Below are 16,006 nucleotides of genomic sequence, written 5' to 3'. Positions count from 1 at the left end.
CCAGCAGGTTTGATTGAAGGGCAGAACAGGAAACGTCAAAGACGTCCCCATACTCTCGCGAGACCGTCAGGACCACAGTCGCCGCCAGTCAATGGCCGATCGTCTCGTTCGCTTTTAAGCGCAACTCGGGTCACGTGACCGACATCAGAGAGCGGCCATCTTCCTCAGCAGACTGCAGCAGTTGAGGGAGGGGAACGATTGGATCGGCGCTTGCCAGCTCATGTCTGTGTGGTCTCCGCGCTCAGAGGAGGGAGGCGGACAGGGCCGGATGGTGTTCTGCTAGTTGGAGGTCCCGCACGCTTCTGCTTCCGTGACTGTAGGAGAAGACGCCCTGGCCCTCGCCTTCCGCGGTGTCCACCGTGCGGACTGAGGTGAGTGCCCGGGGCGTATTTTAATGCATGCACACAGCGTTTCCTGCAGCCGAGCTGGCCGTGGCCGAGTCCCGAGCTCAGGACCGCAGGTTCCAACCTGAGATCAGTCCGGTGCATCCCTGACCATCACTCCCAGCGCGCATGTGTGATCCAGAGCCGTGGCTGGATGCCCTGCGGTACTACAAATCCCAGCATATGCTAATATCTACAGCCTTTCATTCATTGGTGGGGGTTTGTAGTACTACAGATCCCAGCACGTGTTCATATCTACAGATAGAGCAGCCTGTGACTCTTAAGGCATGCTGAGAGTTGTAGTTATGTCGGCTGCAGAGCCCCAGATTGGACCTCTCTGCTGTGCACTACAAGTGCAAGAATATACAGCTATCTACAGCCGGACGGAGGAGCGGAAAACGCCTTTAATAAAACAGATCCCTAAAAGGGAACTCCATTACCAGCCAGTTCCTTGCAGGCACTGTGGCCCCTTTAAGCAGCTGATTTGGGGGGTTGTAGTCATGCCGCACCTTTCTAGGGATTGGCCCTCAAAATTGTGATCCTGGAAAACCTCTTTGAAGCTACGCTAAGGCTCGTCAGCCTCTCTGACTGCCCCTGCCTTACTGGTGTGACGGGTATAGTTGGTGCCGCTTATCTTGGGCACCGTCAAAGGTAGACATTATTGTAAGGTGCCCATATACCTCAGATGATCAGATTTTGTTAAGACCGGATGATTGTCTGATGTATATGGGGGCGTCCCATTTTCCCCAATGACATATGTTGCTGGAAGTAAGGATTGGACATGTTGGGTTTTCATTATGCCCCATCCTTTGTTGCCGCAGGAGTCTGGCAGTGGCCGATTCCTTCCTCCCCATTGAAAACAGACGCATAGGGGATGGGTAGGAATAGCTTTTGGTTATAAGGTGCCTAAAAAAAATAATCTGTGCTTGACCACAGAGTGCAAGTCACCGCGCCTGCAAAATTGCAAAAAAAGAAATAAAAAATCCAACGTTGCTGGGTTTTCTTGCAATTCTGCCGTCGTGGAAACTTGCAAACCCATTCAATTCCGTAATGTTAAAACGCTGCCCTGTTAGGTAGCGATCTTTGGCCCCGTGCAGCCTCAGTTTAAGGGCCCCCTTCTGCAGATTTTGCCACTTTTCCGCAGCAGAAATTTCTAAGTTTTTATTACAAAGGGTGATATATGCATCAGATGTACGCAGCAGAAATTGGCATGCTGCGGATTTAAAGGGGTTGTCCGAGATTTTTCTATTCATGGGCTATCCTCAGGATAGGTCATCAGTATGAGATCGGCGGGGGTCCGACACCTGGCAATCCCCACTGATCAGTACAAGTCCCGTGACGTCATCCTAGGCCAGTGACGTCACCTTCATCGGTCTTATGGCCAAGGCAGTGAATTGGGCTGAGCTACAATACCAAGGATGGCCGCTATTCCAGTGGACGGCGCTGTGAAGAGGCAACGATGCTCATCGGAGTGGCTCGGCACGGGTCCGTGGCGTCGGACCCCCACCGATCTGATATCTATCCTGAGGAGGGTAGGTCATCAATATCAGAATCTCGGAAAACCGCTTTTAAATCTGCTCCGCAGGTCAATGTTTGGTTTGTGATTTGAGATTTCCTAAAAACTCATCCACTTTGCTGGTACTGAAAAATGCTGCCGAAATTACCGCACACAAATCTGCAGTGAAGAAAAACAGTGTAAATTATCCCGTTGTGTGGATTATAACGACAGCACGTCTGTTATCCTTTGCATTGGATGGGGTGAAATCCCCTACTTTTGGTCATTTATGGAGTCATGAATATCGCTCTTGTCAAGGGTTCAGGGTTTCTTCACACTTGGGGCTCATGCACACAAACATATTTTTCTTCTGTTTCCATTTTTTTTATACAGGTCCGTATGCGGCACCATTCATTTCAACAGGGCTTGGGGGGGGAAAAAAACTGGATGCAACACGGAGGTCATCCGTTTTTTGTTTTTTTTGCCGATACGTGTTTTGTGGACCGCAAAATACATAAGGTCGTGTGCATGAGCCGTTAGTGGACAAGATGCAGATTTTCTGATGGAGAATTGCGGGTGTATAAGCTGCAGTGTTTTACATCACCGGAGATGTAGATGAGATTTTACAACCTCTTAGGGCTCATGCACACGAATGTATTTTCTTTCTGTGTCCGATCCTTGTGGGGGTTTTTTGCGGACCGTATACGGAACCATTTATTTCAATGGGTCCGCAAAAAAAAGGAAAGTACTCCGTATGCATTCATTTTCTGTATTTCCGTTCCGCAAAAAAATAAGAACATGTCCTATTATTGTCCGCATTACGGACAAGGATTGTACTGTTCTACGAAGGACCAGCTGTTCCGTTCCGCAAAATACGGAATGCACACGGATGCCATCCTTTTTTTTTTGCGGACCACAAAATACATACGGTCGTGTGCATGATGTTGCAGGAAAAACTGCAGTGGAAATTGACCTCTGATGTGGCTTGTGAATCCTGAGCACATGTTGCATATTTCTCTTTCACTGTAACACATGGAAAAAGATGCACGTGACCCCCCCCCCCCCCAAGCTGCATGTCACTGGTGGGTCACGTGCAGCGCGAGGAGACCCCCCAACTGGTAACACCCAGCTGTACCCTTACTGCAGACTGCTAGCAGGAATAATAGAGGAATGACTCAACATGGTCATAAGAATAGAGGCTCCAAACTGGGGGTGCAAGTAGTTACTAAAACAGACCTGTCAGGGGGGGTGACGGCATCTCTTTAATAGGTACGTATATTTAAACATTAAAAAAAAAATACTTTTGTCAGAAGTTTTGATCAGTTTGGGTCCAGGTGCTGAGACCCCCAGCATTTCCTAAAACAAGGGGCAGAATGGCTCGGCTCACCTGTCGCACAGCGTATGGATTTATAGAAAGTCTCAGTCCGTACATTAATTGCTCCACAGAGAACAGAAAGGAAGAGGCAGCGCGTTCATCTGGGCTCTTCTGACCCTTTGTGGCACCAATCGCTGGGATTCTCGGCCCCGGGCCCCATTGATCAGAACTTCTGACAGTTCACTATGACACATGATAAGCTTTTTAAAATGGCAGATAGCCTGGAGTCAGTCAGCTGACTGGAGTAACGTGTGATGGGGGCAGGAAGGGTCTCTGAGATGTATACCTGCTATGTTGCTGTCTATTGCAATTATTGTATAAGATACGTTCACTTTTCACCTTTATCACGTCCATCACTACTTTATTTTTTCACTTTTCATCACATTTATTATCACCTTTTTGCACCCATCACTTTTCTCTTTTCTTTTTCATCCCCCACAATCAATTAATATTATCAGTCATAAATGAGTATTAAATGTTTAGATCTATACTGTATATATGGTCTGTGAATCTGTACCTGTTTTTATATTCTATCTATATTATCTGATTTATGCACTTTGTTATATTATATAAAGGTAATCTCTATATAGGTGGGCCCCTACCATAAAAGATGTATACCTATGAATACAGGAGGAACTTGTGTTTAAACTAGAAGGCTGAGTACCAGTGTGGAACGCACTATGCATTCATCTTGTTCATGTGATCTACTGCTATGTTGGGCCTGGATGTGGGAGGGGGCTGCGCCGGCTGGCTCTGAGAGTGATGCGTTCCACGGTGGAGCGCATGCCGGATATCCGGTTTTCGGATGCGATCCTCCTCGGCCTGTTCCCGCGGCTTCCTCTCATGTTCTGTCTATGTAGTAGGATTTCACACAGGCCATCTTAAAATAATCATGTGCGCTTATTGCCCAGCATTAGCGGTTTGCATTAGAAATAAGACTGACCGAACCGGAAGTGATGTGATGCGTTCCAGTGTGGAACGCATCGCACTTCCGGTTTTCGTTGTTAGTCTTTATTTGCAGCTCATGCGATCCCAATCTAGCCAATTTGCAGACTATATATGAACAGTTTAGACACCCCATCAGCATCCCTTGAGAAATCGACCGCGAAACACGTGTTGGGATCCAGGACTGCTTGGTCTGTATTGCATGTATTTTCCCTATGCCATGTTCTAGTTCTAAGCACTATGCACTTTATATATACTGACTGTGGGCTGTGATTGAGTACAACTCTGCACAGCTTGGGATTTTTTTTTTTTTGCTAAATTAATTATATTATAATGCAACAGACCTGTAGAGATCATCCCGTGTGATTTAATGCTGCTTATGTATATGGATGTTTATGTTTTATACAAATGTATGTCCAATAAATGACTTTGTATTTCTATAATTTATGCTGTTCTGAGTCTAGTTTTGGGTTTATACGTATAGTTGGTCTAGGACAGCAACAATACCGGGCGTTTATTCGCTTCGCGATTTGGGATTGTCTATTGCAATTGTCTCTCAAATGTTTTTCTTTTCTTCTTTTTTTTACAGTGGGAATCATGGGGGTCAAAGCTCAGCGTCCTCGTTGTTTTTTTGACATTACAATCAACAATGTACCTGGTAAGGCTGTTATGACAATGTCATGCTGTGTTCTGTAGTTCTATTGTTCTGTGCGTTGAAAAAAAACTTTAACACGTCATAGTGACAAATCAAAGGCTCTGATCTGTGGGGGTCTGAGCCGGAGACCACCCCCGATCACTAGAAAGAGGAGAGAGAGGCGCTGTCTGCGGGAGATGGACAGTCCTGACCCATCTCCACTTGTTCTACTGCAGCTGGAGGGAGTGTGTGAGGTGCACGCTTCTCTCTCCTCATTGGGGGTCTCGGCCCTCAGAGACCTCTGTAGCTAAACCTTTGATGTGCCGATATGATGTATTAAAAGTTATTTCCAACTACAGAAACGCTTTAAGGCCTCTTTCACACGAGCGATAAGGATTGTGTCGGGATCTGTTCAGGGAATAACTAAATGCAATCAGTGTTTAATTTTTTTCCTCGCGGGTGCAATCGGTTTTTGGTGTGAAAAAAAACCCTGAAGAATAACAATCTACATCTCCTAGCAACCATCAGTGAAAAATGCATTGCATCCGGGTGCCTTACGCTTTCACACAAGCTCCATTCACTTATATGGGGTCAGGGCTGCACAGTATAGAACTTGCTGCGGTTTTTATTTTTTGTTTTTCCCCGAACGCAGACATGATCAGTGATAAACAGCGCTCATGTGCACCGACCCATTGAAATGAGTGGTCAGGATTCAGTCCAGATGCCGTCCGTTCACAACATGCATAGGACCTGGCTGGGAAAACTCGCTCATGTGAAAGAGGCCTAAGGGGTCTTTCTTGGCCGGTCAGCCCAGTGGGAGCTGTCGCTTTGCATTCAGTGGCCAGGGACGGGTACTCGTTGAGGGAGCACCCACTACACGAGGGCTAGCTGAGAGTTGAAGACCTTTGTCCTGCGTTCTACACGATCGCTCAGGGGTATTCTTAATGGTGTTCTCTCTCTTTTCTTGCAGCTGGAAGAGTCATCTTTGAACTGTTTGCAGACATTTGTCCAAAAACGTGTGATAATTTCCGATGTCTCTGCACAGGTTGGTTGATGCGCCTTTGTTACAGGAAAACATTTGGGCAGGCTCCATACTGACATTGTGTCGTTGACTAGTTGCAATAAAATTATGACATTATTGCAACCTCATAATTTAAAAATAAAACATAAATTCGACAGTCTGAGGAAGTCAGAAAGAGTGTCATGCCAGACCTTATTGCCCCCCGCCATAGGCAAATGTTGAGGTTGTGCGGTTTGTAGTAGTGCCGCCTTTGTACACCGCCATAGACCTGTAGACTGAATAGTGTTCTTGACCGTATTGCGGTGGACACTTGGCATTCTGGTGACTGGTGATGTTTTTAGGCCACATGCACAGTGTACCTGGAGGAGGGCCACATAGGACCGGGACTCCTTTCCCACTTTGTTCTACAGTCAGACATTAAAATGCTGTGGTTTTATATGGAACACGTGTCTTCTCTTTCACTACCTAGGTGAAAAGGGCATTGGGAAAATCACACAGAAGCCATTGCATTACAAAAACGGCATGTTCCATCGAGTGGTGAAAGAATTCATGATCCAGGGAGGTGATTTTAGTGAAGGTAAGCTCTTGTTTCTCCATTTAACTAGGTCTTATTTGTGCTGGAGTAGTTGTTGTCTGATTCTCCTGCGCGCCCCCCGCCCCCCCCCCCCCCCCCCCCCCCCCTCCCAAAAAAAAAAGAAAGTTACTAGCTGCAATTAAGTTCTTTCAAATGAAATGGGGGGGGGGGGGGGTGTAACTTTTTGGAAGCGTCACCACCGAGCCATGTGAATGAGTACAGCGGTTAGCATGGGACTTTATCACTTCTGGTCCGCCTTGGCACTGGAATGGAGGGGCTTTCAAAAGGCGATATTTTTTTATTTTTATTTTTCCTCCATGAGGGGAGTTAGATAATCCCTTTAAACTTTCTTTACACTGTGTACATAATTTTTTTTTTTTCTTCTTCTTAGGAAATGGAAGAGGTGGGGAGTCTATCTATGGAGGCTTTTTTGAAGGTATGTAAACCATTGGCAAGCACTGGTGGTTTATATCTCTGCACTGTGAAGTTGATGACATATATTACGATACGTTAGTCCTTTTTTTGTTTGTACACTTTCTTCTTTTTAAAGGGCATCCGTCAGCAGATTAGTACCTGGCTGACCTGTTACATGAGCGCTTGGCAGCTGAAGACATCTGTGTTGGTCCCATATTCATATGTGCCCGCAGTGCTGAGAAAAATGATGTTTTAGTATATGTAAATGATCCTCTAGGAGCAACGGGGGCGTTACCATTACACCTAGAGGCTCAGCTCTCTCTGCAATGGCCATGCCCTCTGCACTTTGATAAGACCAGACAGTATAAACGTTATCACGCCTGGTCCTGTCAAAGTGCAGGGCGGTGGGGGCAGTTGCAGAGAGAGCAGAGCCTCTAGGTGTAATGACAAACCCCCGTTGCTCCTAGAAGCTCACTTGCATATAATAAAACATAATTTTTCTCCTCAATGCGGGCACATATGAACATGGGACCAACATAGACGTCTTCAGCTGCCAAGTGCACATGTAACAGGTCAGCCGGTGTCATAGGTACAGATCTGCTGACAGATGCCCTTTACATAGTTATGATTATAAATCTGCTGTAAATTTGTGTCTGCCTGTGTCTCCATCTTTACACACTGAGCGTAGTCTGCAGCCTTGTGCTACTTCTCTCTGGTCTTGCTAACAATAGTCTGTCTTTCTTACAGATGAGAACTTCTCAGTTAAGCACAACAAGGAATTCTTGCTGTCCATGGCCAACAGAGGCAAAGACACTAATGGGTCACAGTTTTTCATGTGAGTAGTGGGATTACTAAGGGTCTCTCCCTTGGACTTGTCTGATCAAAGTGTCTCTCCAATCTGGAGGAATCGTAGCTGTAATGTATTACATTGCCACTCTTCCATTCAAATAGTGCCCTTTAATACTACATCACTCCCGTACTGGCTCCTGATGGAGAAATGTATGACCAAACCCTTGTCCCCAGTAAAGAATCAGTGGATATAATATCCTTTGTGTGTATTGTATTATGCAATTAACTGTGTGTTGTCTTTTTTCCCCTCCTGCTTTGCTTTATGCTTCCGTTTATCTGAACCCCTTCAGAACAACAAAGCCAACGCCACATTTGGATGGGTAACTATCGCTTTTGCATGGCTTTTACTTAGCCTATTTCTTTTTAGTATGCTTGGTTTGACTCCTTCTTTTTGTTTTAATAGACTTCATGTTGTTTTTGGACAATTGATATCTGGACAGGAAGTGATCAGGGAGATTGAAAGTCAGAAAACGGACGCCTCCAGCAGGCCAACAGCGGAAGTCAGGATACAGAATTGTGGAGAGCTCGTCCATGTTCAGAAGTCAAAATGTGAGAACATAATTTTTATTTTTTTTAATGATTACATTGGGGGAAAAAAATCATGACATGCTCTGTCAGATAGTGAATTACTTCTCCCATAGAAACATTGCTAGTACCGAGCAGTAGGAACTTTTGATTGTGTTCATGCCCGGAAGAGTATTTTCTCGCCCATATTCCTTGGGGGACACAGGAAACCATGGGTATAGCTCTGCTCCCTAGGAGGCGTGACACTAAGTGAAAGCTGTAAGCCCCTCCTCCATCAGCTATACCCTTCAGCCTGGAGAAGAGACTGCCAGTTTTTGCTTAGTGTCCAAGGAGGCAAGACACCCCCTGCTTATGCAGGGTTGTTTTCCTATGATTTTTTATTTTTGCGTTATTTGTTGTTTCTAATTCGGTTTTTTCTACCTACAGGGACAACAGAGGCGCATTAGACCCCTCTGTTTCTCCCGGGGTTGAGTTGCGCCAGTGCCGGTAATTCCGCACTGCCGCCTCCCCCACAGAAGACAAGGTGGACCAGGGCAGCCTCGCTCCCCTGCGTCCCGTCAGCTCAGGGTCGTCCGCACGCCAAGTCCCTCCCCCGGCTTCCTGCCACTGCGGTGCCAGGAGCTGAAGGGGCGACCCCCGCTGGATGGACTGAGGGCGAAGACAGCGTATGGTGAGAGTGGCTGCTGCAGCCTCCCCTTCCTCCCTCCCACCGCTGCTACATCACATGGCCGCTGCTACATCCCCCATGGCCACTGCTACATCGCCCCCCCCCCCCCCCCCCCGGGCATATCGGGACCGTTACCGGGCATAGTTTGGGGGGGAGTTTATCTGGGCAAGTCCTTGGCAGGGACGCTGCCTTACAGGGGACGGCTGGGGGCCGCTTACTTGGCGTGAACGGCGCCATTTCTTGGCCGGCACTTCATCACCTTGGGGGTTAAAATCATTTTGCCGCGCGCGCGGCTCTGCTTCTGCTTTAGCGCGGCAGAGGGGGGGCGGAGCTTCCTACATGCGCTCCGCTACTTCCGGTTTCGTCGGGCTCCACTTCTCACAGTGCTGCGTGGAATCCTCTCTGCCGTGCGATCCTGAAGCCATTCATCTCCGTGCTGCTGCCTCTCCTCCACAGCCTCCTCAGTCTGTTCCCCTTACCGCTGCCGCTTGCATCATCCGGGTCTGGTAGGACTGTTAACCCCCTCCGTGCCACAGTACTGTTGCTTGGGTGTTATCCCCGTTCCTTTTCTTTGGGGTCTCCCACTTTAAGTGCAACATCTTTTTTCCACCATGTCAGACCCTTCTGCAGCCACCAAGCCTTGGTACCATGCCTGTACTGCTTGTAGGGAACCCTTTCCCCGGGGGCAGTCTGATCCGCACTGTACTGCATGCCGAGCTCCACCGCAGCCTCAGTCGCCCGCTGTGTCGCTCCCTGCTTCCTCTGACCCGCCTGACTGGGCTAGATCCCTGTCCCAGGCCGTGGAAAGCCTCACTCATGTCGTAGGCCGCCTAATAGACAGGCCACCTACCCCGCAGGACGCCTCTCTGACTGTCGCGCCCTCCGGGTCCACTGCTTCTGCCGCTGCAGCGGGTTCACTCTCTCCTAGTGACCCCTCCCGAGCTAGGCACTCTCAGAAGCGTATTAGAGTAGAGCGAGCCTCCTCCTCTGAGGCCTCACTCTCCCCGCCACGCGTGCGCACCCAGACGGGCCTCTCCTCTCCAAGGGATTCGCTCTCTGAAGGTGAATTGGCGGTTTCAGATTTGGAAATGGACTCGGCCCTGCCGTCCAAGCTAGCCTCAGCGATGGGTCAACTCATCTCTGATATTCGTGACACCTTTAAGGTGCAGGATGATCCCCCTAGCTCTGACGCAGCTAGCGTCTCCTTTATCAGACCCAGGCAGGCCTCAAAAGTCTTTCCAATCCACTCTGATTTCTCCTCCCTGGTGTCTAAGGCTTGGGCTCGCCCGGACGCCCGTTTTGTCAACCCCAAGAAGCTAGACATTTGCTATCCTTTTCCAGCCGATGTCGTGGCCACCTGGTCTTCCCCACCCAAGGTGGACCCCCCTGTGGCCCGGCTGTCAAAGAACACGGCCATCCCTGTTCCCGACGGATCCTCTCTTCAGTCAGCGGAGGACCGTCGCATGGAGACCCTTTCCAAGGGCATTTTTGCTGCCTCCGGTTCTGCTCTCAGACCGGTTTTTGCCTCTGCTTGGGCAGGGAAAGCAATCTCTGCTTGGGGTGCGCAGCTGGAACAGGAGTTGGACTCGGACGTCCCCATCCAGGACCTACGTTCCTTGGCCCAGCTTATTATTCGGGCCGGGAATTTTGTTTGTGAGGCCTCCCTTGATGCGGGAGCCCTTATTGCACGCTCCTCCGCCCTGGCAGTTGCCGTCAGGAGGGAGCTCTGGCTGAAGGTTTGGAAAGCGGACGCTGCCTCCAAACGTTCCCTGGCGGGGCTACCGTTTGCGGGTTCCCGCCTTTTCGGGGTCCGCTTAGACGAACTTATTTCGGAGGCCACGGGTGGTAAAAGCACCCATCTTCCTCAACCCCAAGCCAGGGGCGCCCCCCGCGGACGCCCTGGTGCGTCTCGTTTTCGGTCCTCCCGCAGGGCCTCTGGGGCTCCCACCACAGCTGCCGCTTCGGCTCCTCCCCAGGATAAGCGTAGGAAGCCGTTTTTTCGGGCGCAGCCCTCCTGGCGCAAGCCGCAGGCTGCCCGCACACCCGCAGCAAAACAGTCCTCTGCCTGAAGGCGCGCCCCCACCCACCCGGGTGGGGGGCCGGCTCCTCCTTTTCAGGGACGTCTGGATGGCTCACGTCTCCGACGCCTGGGCCCTCGAAATTGTGTCCTCCGGATACAAAATCGAATTTGCATCCTTCCCTCCAGATCGGTTCTTTCGCTCCCGCCCGCCGCGGGACCCGAAAAGCGCGGCTGCGTTCTCCGCGGCCGTTCAAGCCTTACTGGACAGGGGGGTGATTACCCCCGTTCCTCTAGAGGAAAGGTTCCAAGGGTTCTACTCGAACCTCTTTGTGGTTCCCAAGAAGGGAGGTTCGGTGCGGCCCATTTTGGACCTCAAAAAGCTCAACCGTTTTCTCCTCCTTCGACGGTTTCGGATGGAGTCCCTCCGTTCCGCGGTGGCTTCCCTGGAGCAGGGAGATTTCATGTCTTCCATCGATATACAGGATGCCTACCTCCATGTTCCGGTAGCCCGGTGTCACCATCGCTTCCTCCGATTCGCCGTGGGGGACCTCCACTTCCAATTTGTCGCCCTTCCCTTTGGGCTGGCAACAGCCCCCCGGGTGTTCACCAAGGTCCTGGCCCCGGTTTTGGCCTTACTCCGTTCCAGGGGTGTTTTTCTGCTACCGTACTTGGACGATATCCTCATCAAGGCTCCGTCCCTTTCTCAAGCGGTTGCCAGCGTGGATCTCACTCTAGAGACTCTGGCGAGGTTCGGTTGGGTCATCAACTTCCCCAAGTCCTCCCTTCCCCCCTCCAGACAACTAGTCTTCCTGGGAATGCTTTTAGACACGGGAGCGGCGGAGGTACGTCTTCCCTCGGAAAAACGTCTGATCCTCCGTGGGGCGGTTCGGGGTCTCCTTCTCCACCGTCAACCGTCCTTCCGCTTCTGCATGCGGGTCTTGGGGCAAATGGTTGCCTGCTTCGAGGCGATCCCATTTGCGCAGTTTCACTCCCGCCCTCTCCAACGGGCGATCCTCTCCTCCTGGGACAAATCGCCGGAGTCTCTGGATCATCCCTTCCATCTATCGCCTCCGGTGCGGTCTTCTCTCCGCTGGTGGTTACAGTCCCCTCTTCTGGGCAGGTCTTTTCTGCCACTCAACTGGTTGGTGGTTACAACCGATGCCAGTCTCTTGGGCTGGGGAGGCGTCTTTCCTCCCCGATCCGTCCAGGGCATTTGGTCTCCATCGGAGTCCAAACTCTCGATCAATGTCCTGGAGCTGAGAGCGGCCCTTCTGTCTCTACGACACTGGACTCATCTGCTGAAGGGTCATCCAGTTTGTGTACAATCGGACAACGCCACGGCTGTGGCGTACATAAACCACCAGGGGGGCACTCGCAGCGCTGCAGCAATGCGGGAGGTCACCAGCATTCTCCGTTGGGCGGAAGCCCACGTCCCGGCCCTATCTGCAATTTTTATTCCAGGGGTGGACAATTGGGCGGCGGACTTCCTCAGTCGCACCACCGTCGACCCCGGCGAGTGGTCTCTTCACCCGGAGGTATTCGAGGCCATTTGCCTTCGTTGGGGCATACCGGACGTGGACCTCATGGCCTCAAAATTCAATCACAAGGTCCCCGCCTATCTGTCCAGGGCCAGGGATCCGGGAGCTTGCGGAGTCGACGCCCTCGTTCTTCCTTGGCGAGGCTTCGCGCGCCCATACATATTCCCTCCCATCCCTCTCCTGCCCAAGGTCCTTCGGAAGATCGCGGCGGAAGGCGTCTCGGTGATTCTGGTCGCTCCGGACTGGCCCCGCCGGTCTTGGTATGCCGACCTCATGCTGCTCCTGGCAGACGCGCCCTGGCCGCTGCCCGCCAGGGAAGATCTTCTCTCTCAGGGACCGATCTTCCACCCGCGTTTAGGGTCCCTACGTTTGACGGCGTGGTTGTTGAGACCACCGTCCTGACACGTAGGGGTTTTTCTGCGGACGTCGTCCGCACCATGATCCGCGCCCGTAAGCCGTCCTCTTCTAGGATCTATTATAGGACCTGGAGGACTTTTTTTTTTTTTTTGTTTCAATCGTTTTTATTGGTATTTCAATGTAATACACAATACAATAAAAATGCATTACAATACTTGCATTGTCAGTTGAGTTATTAATAACAAATATAGTACAGTGACATAACCCTTGTCAAAGTAAACAAACTTTCATATATGACATCCATGTTGAAGCCTATTCAGCCCATAAACCGAAAACTTAATGTTTTCCGAACCATAGGCCCCCACTGTAGGAGCATGCGAAAAGAGTATCTAAAAGAAAGTATCCACCACCTCCCCCTTACACTCGACATACTTTATGAATCTGAAAATTTATTCTTTATTGGTTGTCCAACACTCGTGTGAGTCTAAATCTACTAGTTAAATTTCAAGGTATGTTTCAGGGAATGTTTTTCCTCTTTCCTTCCCATCACTTTTTGCAATATGGAGACGACATACAAACTTGCCACAATTTCAAGAATTTTTGATAAGTGCCATTCCCTAAGGCTATAATTCTTTCGTAGGCAAAAGTGGTATTAATTGCTGACACTAGGTCCCTCAGATGTGGAATATCCCGAGATTTCCATCTCTGTAATAACATCAATTTAGCCTGGACATTGAAAACACAAACCAATTTCCTGTTTTCCACCTGGAGATCCGCCACTCCAATCAATAGTAGGACAAGTTGCGGTGACCATACCAACTTTTGTGGGAGTAGTAGGCCCAACATCTTTTCACATGCCTCCCAATATTCTGAAATCAATGGGCATTGCCAGAGGATGTGAAGAAGCGTCCCTCTTCCTCCACATCCCCTCCAACACTCGCCAGACACCCCCTCATACATATGTTGCAATTTTTCTGGGGTGTAATACCAATGTAAGATTGTTTTCAGAGCTGATTCTACGTGAGAGGAGCACTGTAAATAAGAATGGATCACTCTGATTGATCTCTGCCAATCTTTCTCAGCTATGTTGATATTCAAAGACCTTTCCCATTTATGCATGGGGTGAGATTTTTTAAATTGGGTTGGCTGAAGTAATGCCTCATATAGTGTCTTAATCCCTTTCAAATTACCCGAAATAAATGTCATGCCTATTCGATTATATTTCAGGTTGGCAGGGCGAAGTGATTGTAGCAAATGCCTAATTTGTAAGTATTTAAAAAAAAATCAGACTTGGGAACCAATAATTGTTCCTGCAAGGCTTGGAAGGTTTTCAGCGTTCCATTCTCATACAATAGTTCAATTGTACCCGCAGTCCTCAAAACCCACCCTGAGAGATCTACGTGTGGAAGTAAGGCTTTTATAAAAGAAAAAGGCAGTGATATCACAGTAGGCGGGTGTCCCTCATTATCTATACTATGAAATTGTTGCCAAGCTGAAACAGATGCAACAATTATCGGGTTCATATTCTTAGGGATCTTAATGCTCCAGAAAGGTAAATGGAATAAGTCTGGCAAACTAAACGGAGCTGCCTGTGCTTGTTCTATTTGCACCCAAGGGATTTCCAATAGTTCTCGTTTCCAGCTTCTAAGCATGGATACCAAAGTGGCCAGGTAATACGCTTTCATGTCTGGGACCGCGAGGCCACCCCTATCTCTGGGTCTCTGAATAATATTTTTAGCCACCCTTGGTTTCTTGTTTTCCCATATATATTTGGATATTGTGTGTTGCACTTTGCTAAAAAACCTATTTGGTAGCGGAATGGGGACCGTACGGAATAAGTATAAAAAACGGGGGAGGATAAACATTTTAAAAGCAGCAATCCTACCTAACCACGATGTTTCATGCTTATGGAAATTATCTATGTCTTTACCCACTTCTGTTAGTAGGGAATCATAGTTGAGACTATACAGTTTGGACAACGAGGGAGTCATACTAGTTCCCAAATATTTAATACTGTCTGTACACTAGTCAAAGTCCCATTTCTCTTTAAAGGACCTAGTTAAGGTATCCGGGATATTGATCGGCAATGCCTGTGTCTTGGAGGAATTTAAATGGTAGTATGATATGTTTCCATAGATTTCTATTTGACTCATAACCGCTGCTAAGGATGTTTCTGGATATGAAAGAGTTAGTAAGACGTCATCTGCGTAAAGTGAAATTACATGCTCCTGGCTTCCAATCATAACCCCCGGGATGAGGGGGTCCATTCTTATAGCTTGAGCTAGTGGTTCCATGGCTATAATAAAGATCAGAGGGGACAGTGGGCAACCCTGTCTAGTGCCGTTTGTTAAACTAAACGACTCTGACAAGGCCCCATTGACATATACCCTAGCCGTGGGGTTGCTATATAAGGCCTCTATTGCGGACATGATTGGACCACTAAATCCCATGTTCGAGAGCACCGAGAATGCGAATGACCATCTTATTCTGTCAAACGCCTTCTCGGCGTCTAAAGCCAGAACCAGCATAGGACTCTTCTGCTGTTTGACTTGGTGGAAAATGCCCAGCATTCTCCTAGTATTGTAGTAGGACTGGCGGGTTGAAACGAAACCAGTTTGGTCAGTGTGTATTATGGAAGGGAGTATTGCAGCTAACCTAAGAGCCAGAAGTTTAGCATAGATTTTAATATCTTGATTTAATAAAGATATGGGCCTAAAGTTTTGGGGTTTATCCGCTGGTTTACCCGGTTTAGGTAAAGTGATGATAGGGCGGATTGGCAAAAATCCCGTAGAAAGGGGCTTAAGATATGTGAGAGCTTTTTATAGTAATGACTCGCAAACCCGTCTGGGCCAGGGGCTTTGTCTTGAGGCAAGGATTTTATCACTCGTTCAACCTCCTCAGTTGTTATGTGAGTATTGAGGGTGCAGAGTTGCTCCCTGGTTAGAGTGGGTAGATTAAGAGTATTAAGATATCTTCTTATCTTGGTGATCAGGTCTGGGGGAGATGGAGTTGAGTCCTTCAGATTATAAAGATCATGGTAATAGGTCTGAAACCCCTCTGCTATATCTAATGGGGAATACATTTTTGTTTGTGTAATAGGATGTAAGAGATACGGTATTCTACTTTTTGTCCGTTTTGCCTTAAGGCTGGCCGCTAGAAGTTTACCTGCTTTATTTCCCTGGGAGTAATAGCGTGCTTTAGATTTCCGG

The 16,006-nt window shown here is 48.8% G+C and overlaps 1 protein-coding gene across 3 annotated transcripts in view; it reads left to right on the top strand.

Annotated features, from left to right (window-relative positions):
- The first annotated feature begins 141 nt into the window (after positions 1-141).
- Positions 142-16,006, top strand: part of PPIG (peptidylprolyl isomerase G) — a 43,051-nt gene continuing 27,186 nt past the window's right edge. For 2 of the 3 annotated variants that reach the window (XM_040440037.1, XM_040440038.1), the window contains exons 1-8: positions 142-371; positions 4,788-4,856; positions 5,803-5,877; positions 6,323-6,430; positions 6,819-6,863; positions 7,589-7,676; positions 7,981-8,010; positions 8,094-8,239. In XM_040440037.1, the coding sequence (XP_040295971.1) occupies positions 4,796-4,856; positions 5,803-5,877; positions 6,323-6,430; positions 6,819-6,863; positions 7,589-7,676; positions 7,981-8,010; positions 8,094-8,239 (553 nt within the window). In that variant the 5' untranslated portion in view covers positions 142-371; positions 4,788-4,795. The remainder of the gene's footprint in view (positions 372-4,787; positions 4,857-5,802; positions 5,878-6,322; positions 6,431-6,818; positions 6,864-7,588; positions 7,677-7,980; positions 8,011-8,093; positions 8,240-16,006) is intronic. The other variant, XM_040440036.1, reaches the window with a different exon arrangement.

The sequence above is a fragment of the Bufo bufo genome, chromosome 7, assembly GCF_905171765.1.
Source record: "Bufo bufo chromosome 7, aBufBuf1.1, whole genome shotgun sequence".
In the NCBI taxonomy this organism is placed as follows: domain Eukaryota; kingdom Metazoa; phylum Chordata; class Amphibia; order Anura; family Bufonidae; genus Bufo; species Bufo bufo.
The sequence above is the reverse complement of the archived record's forward strand: the minus strand, read 5'-3'. Positions and strand labels throughout refer to the sequence as shown.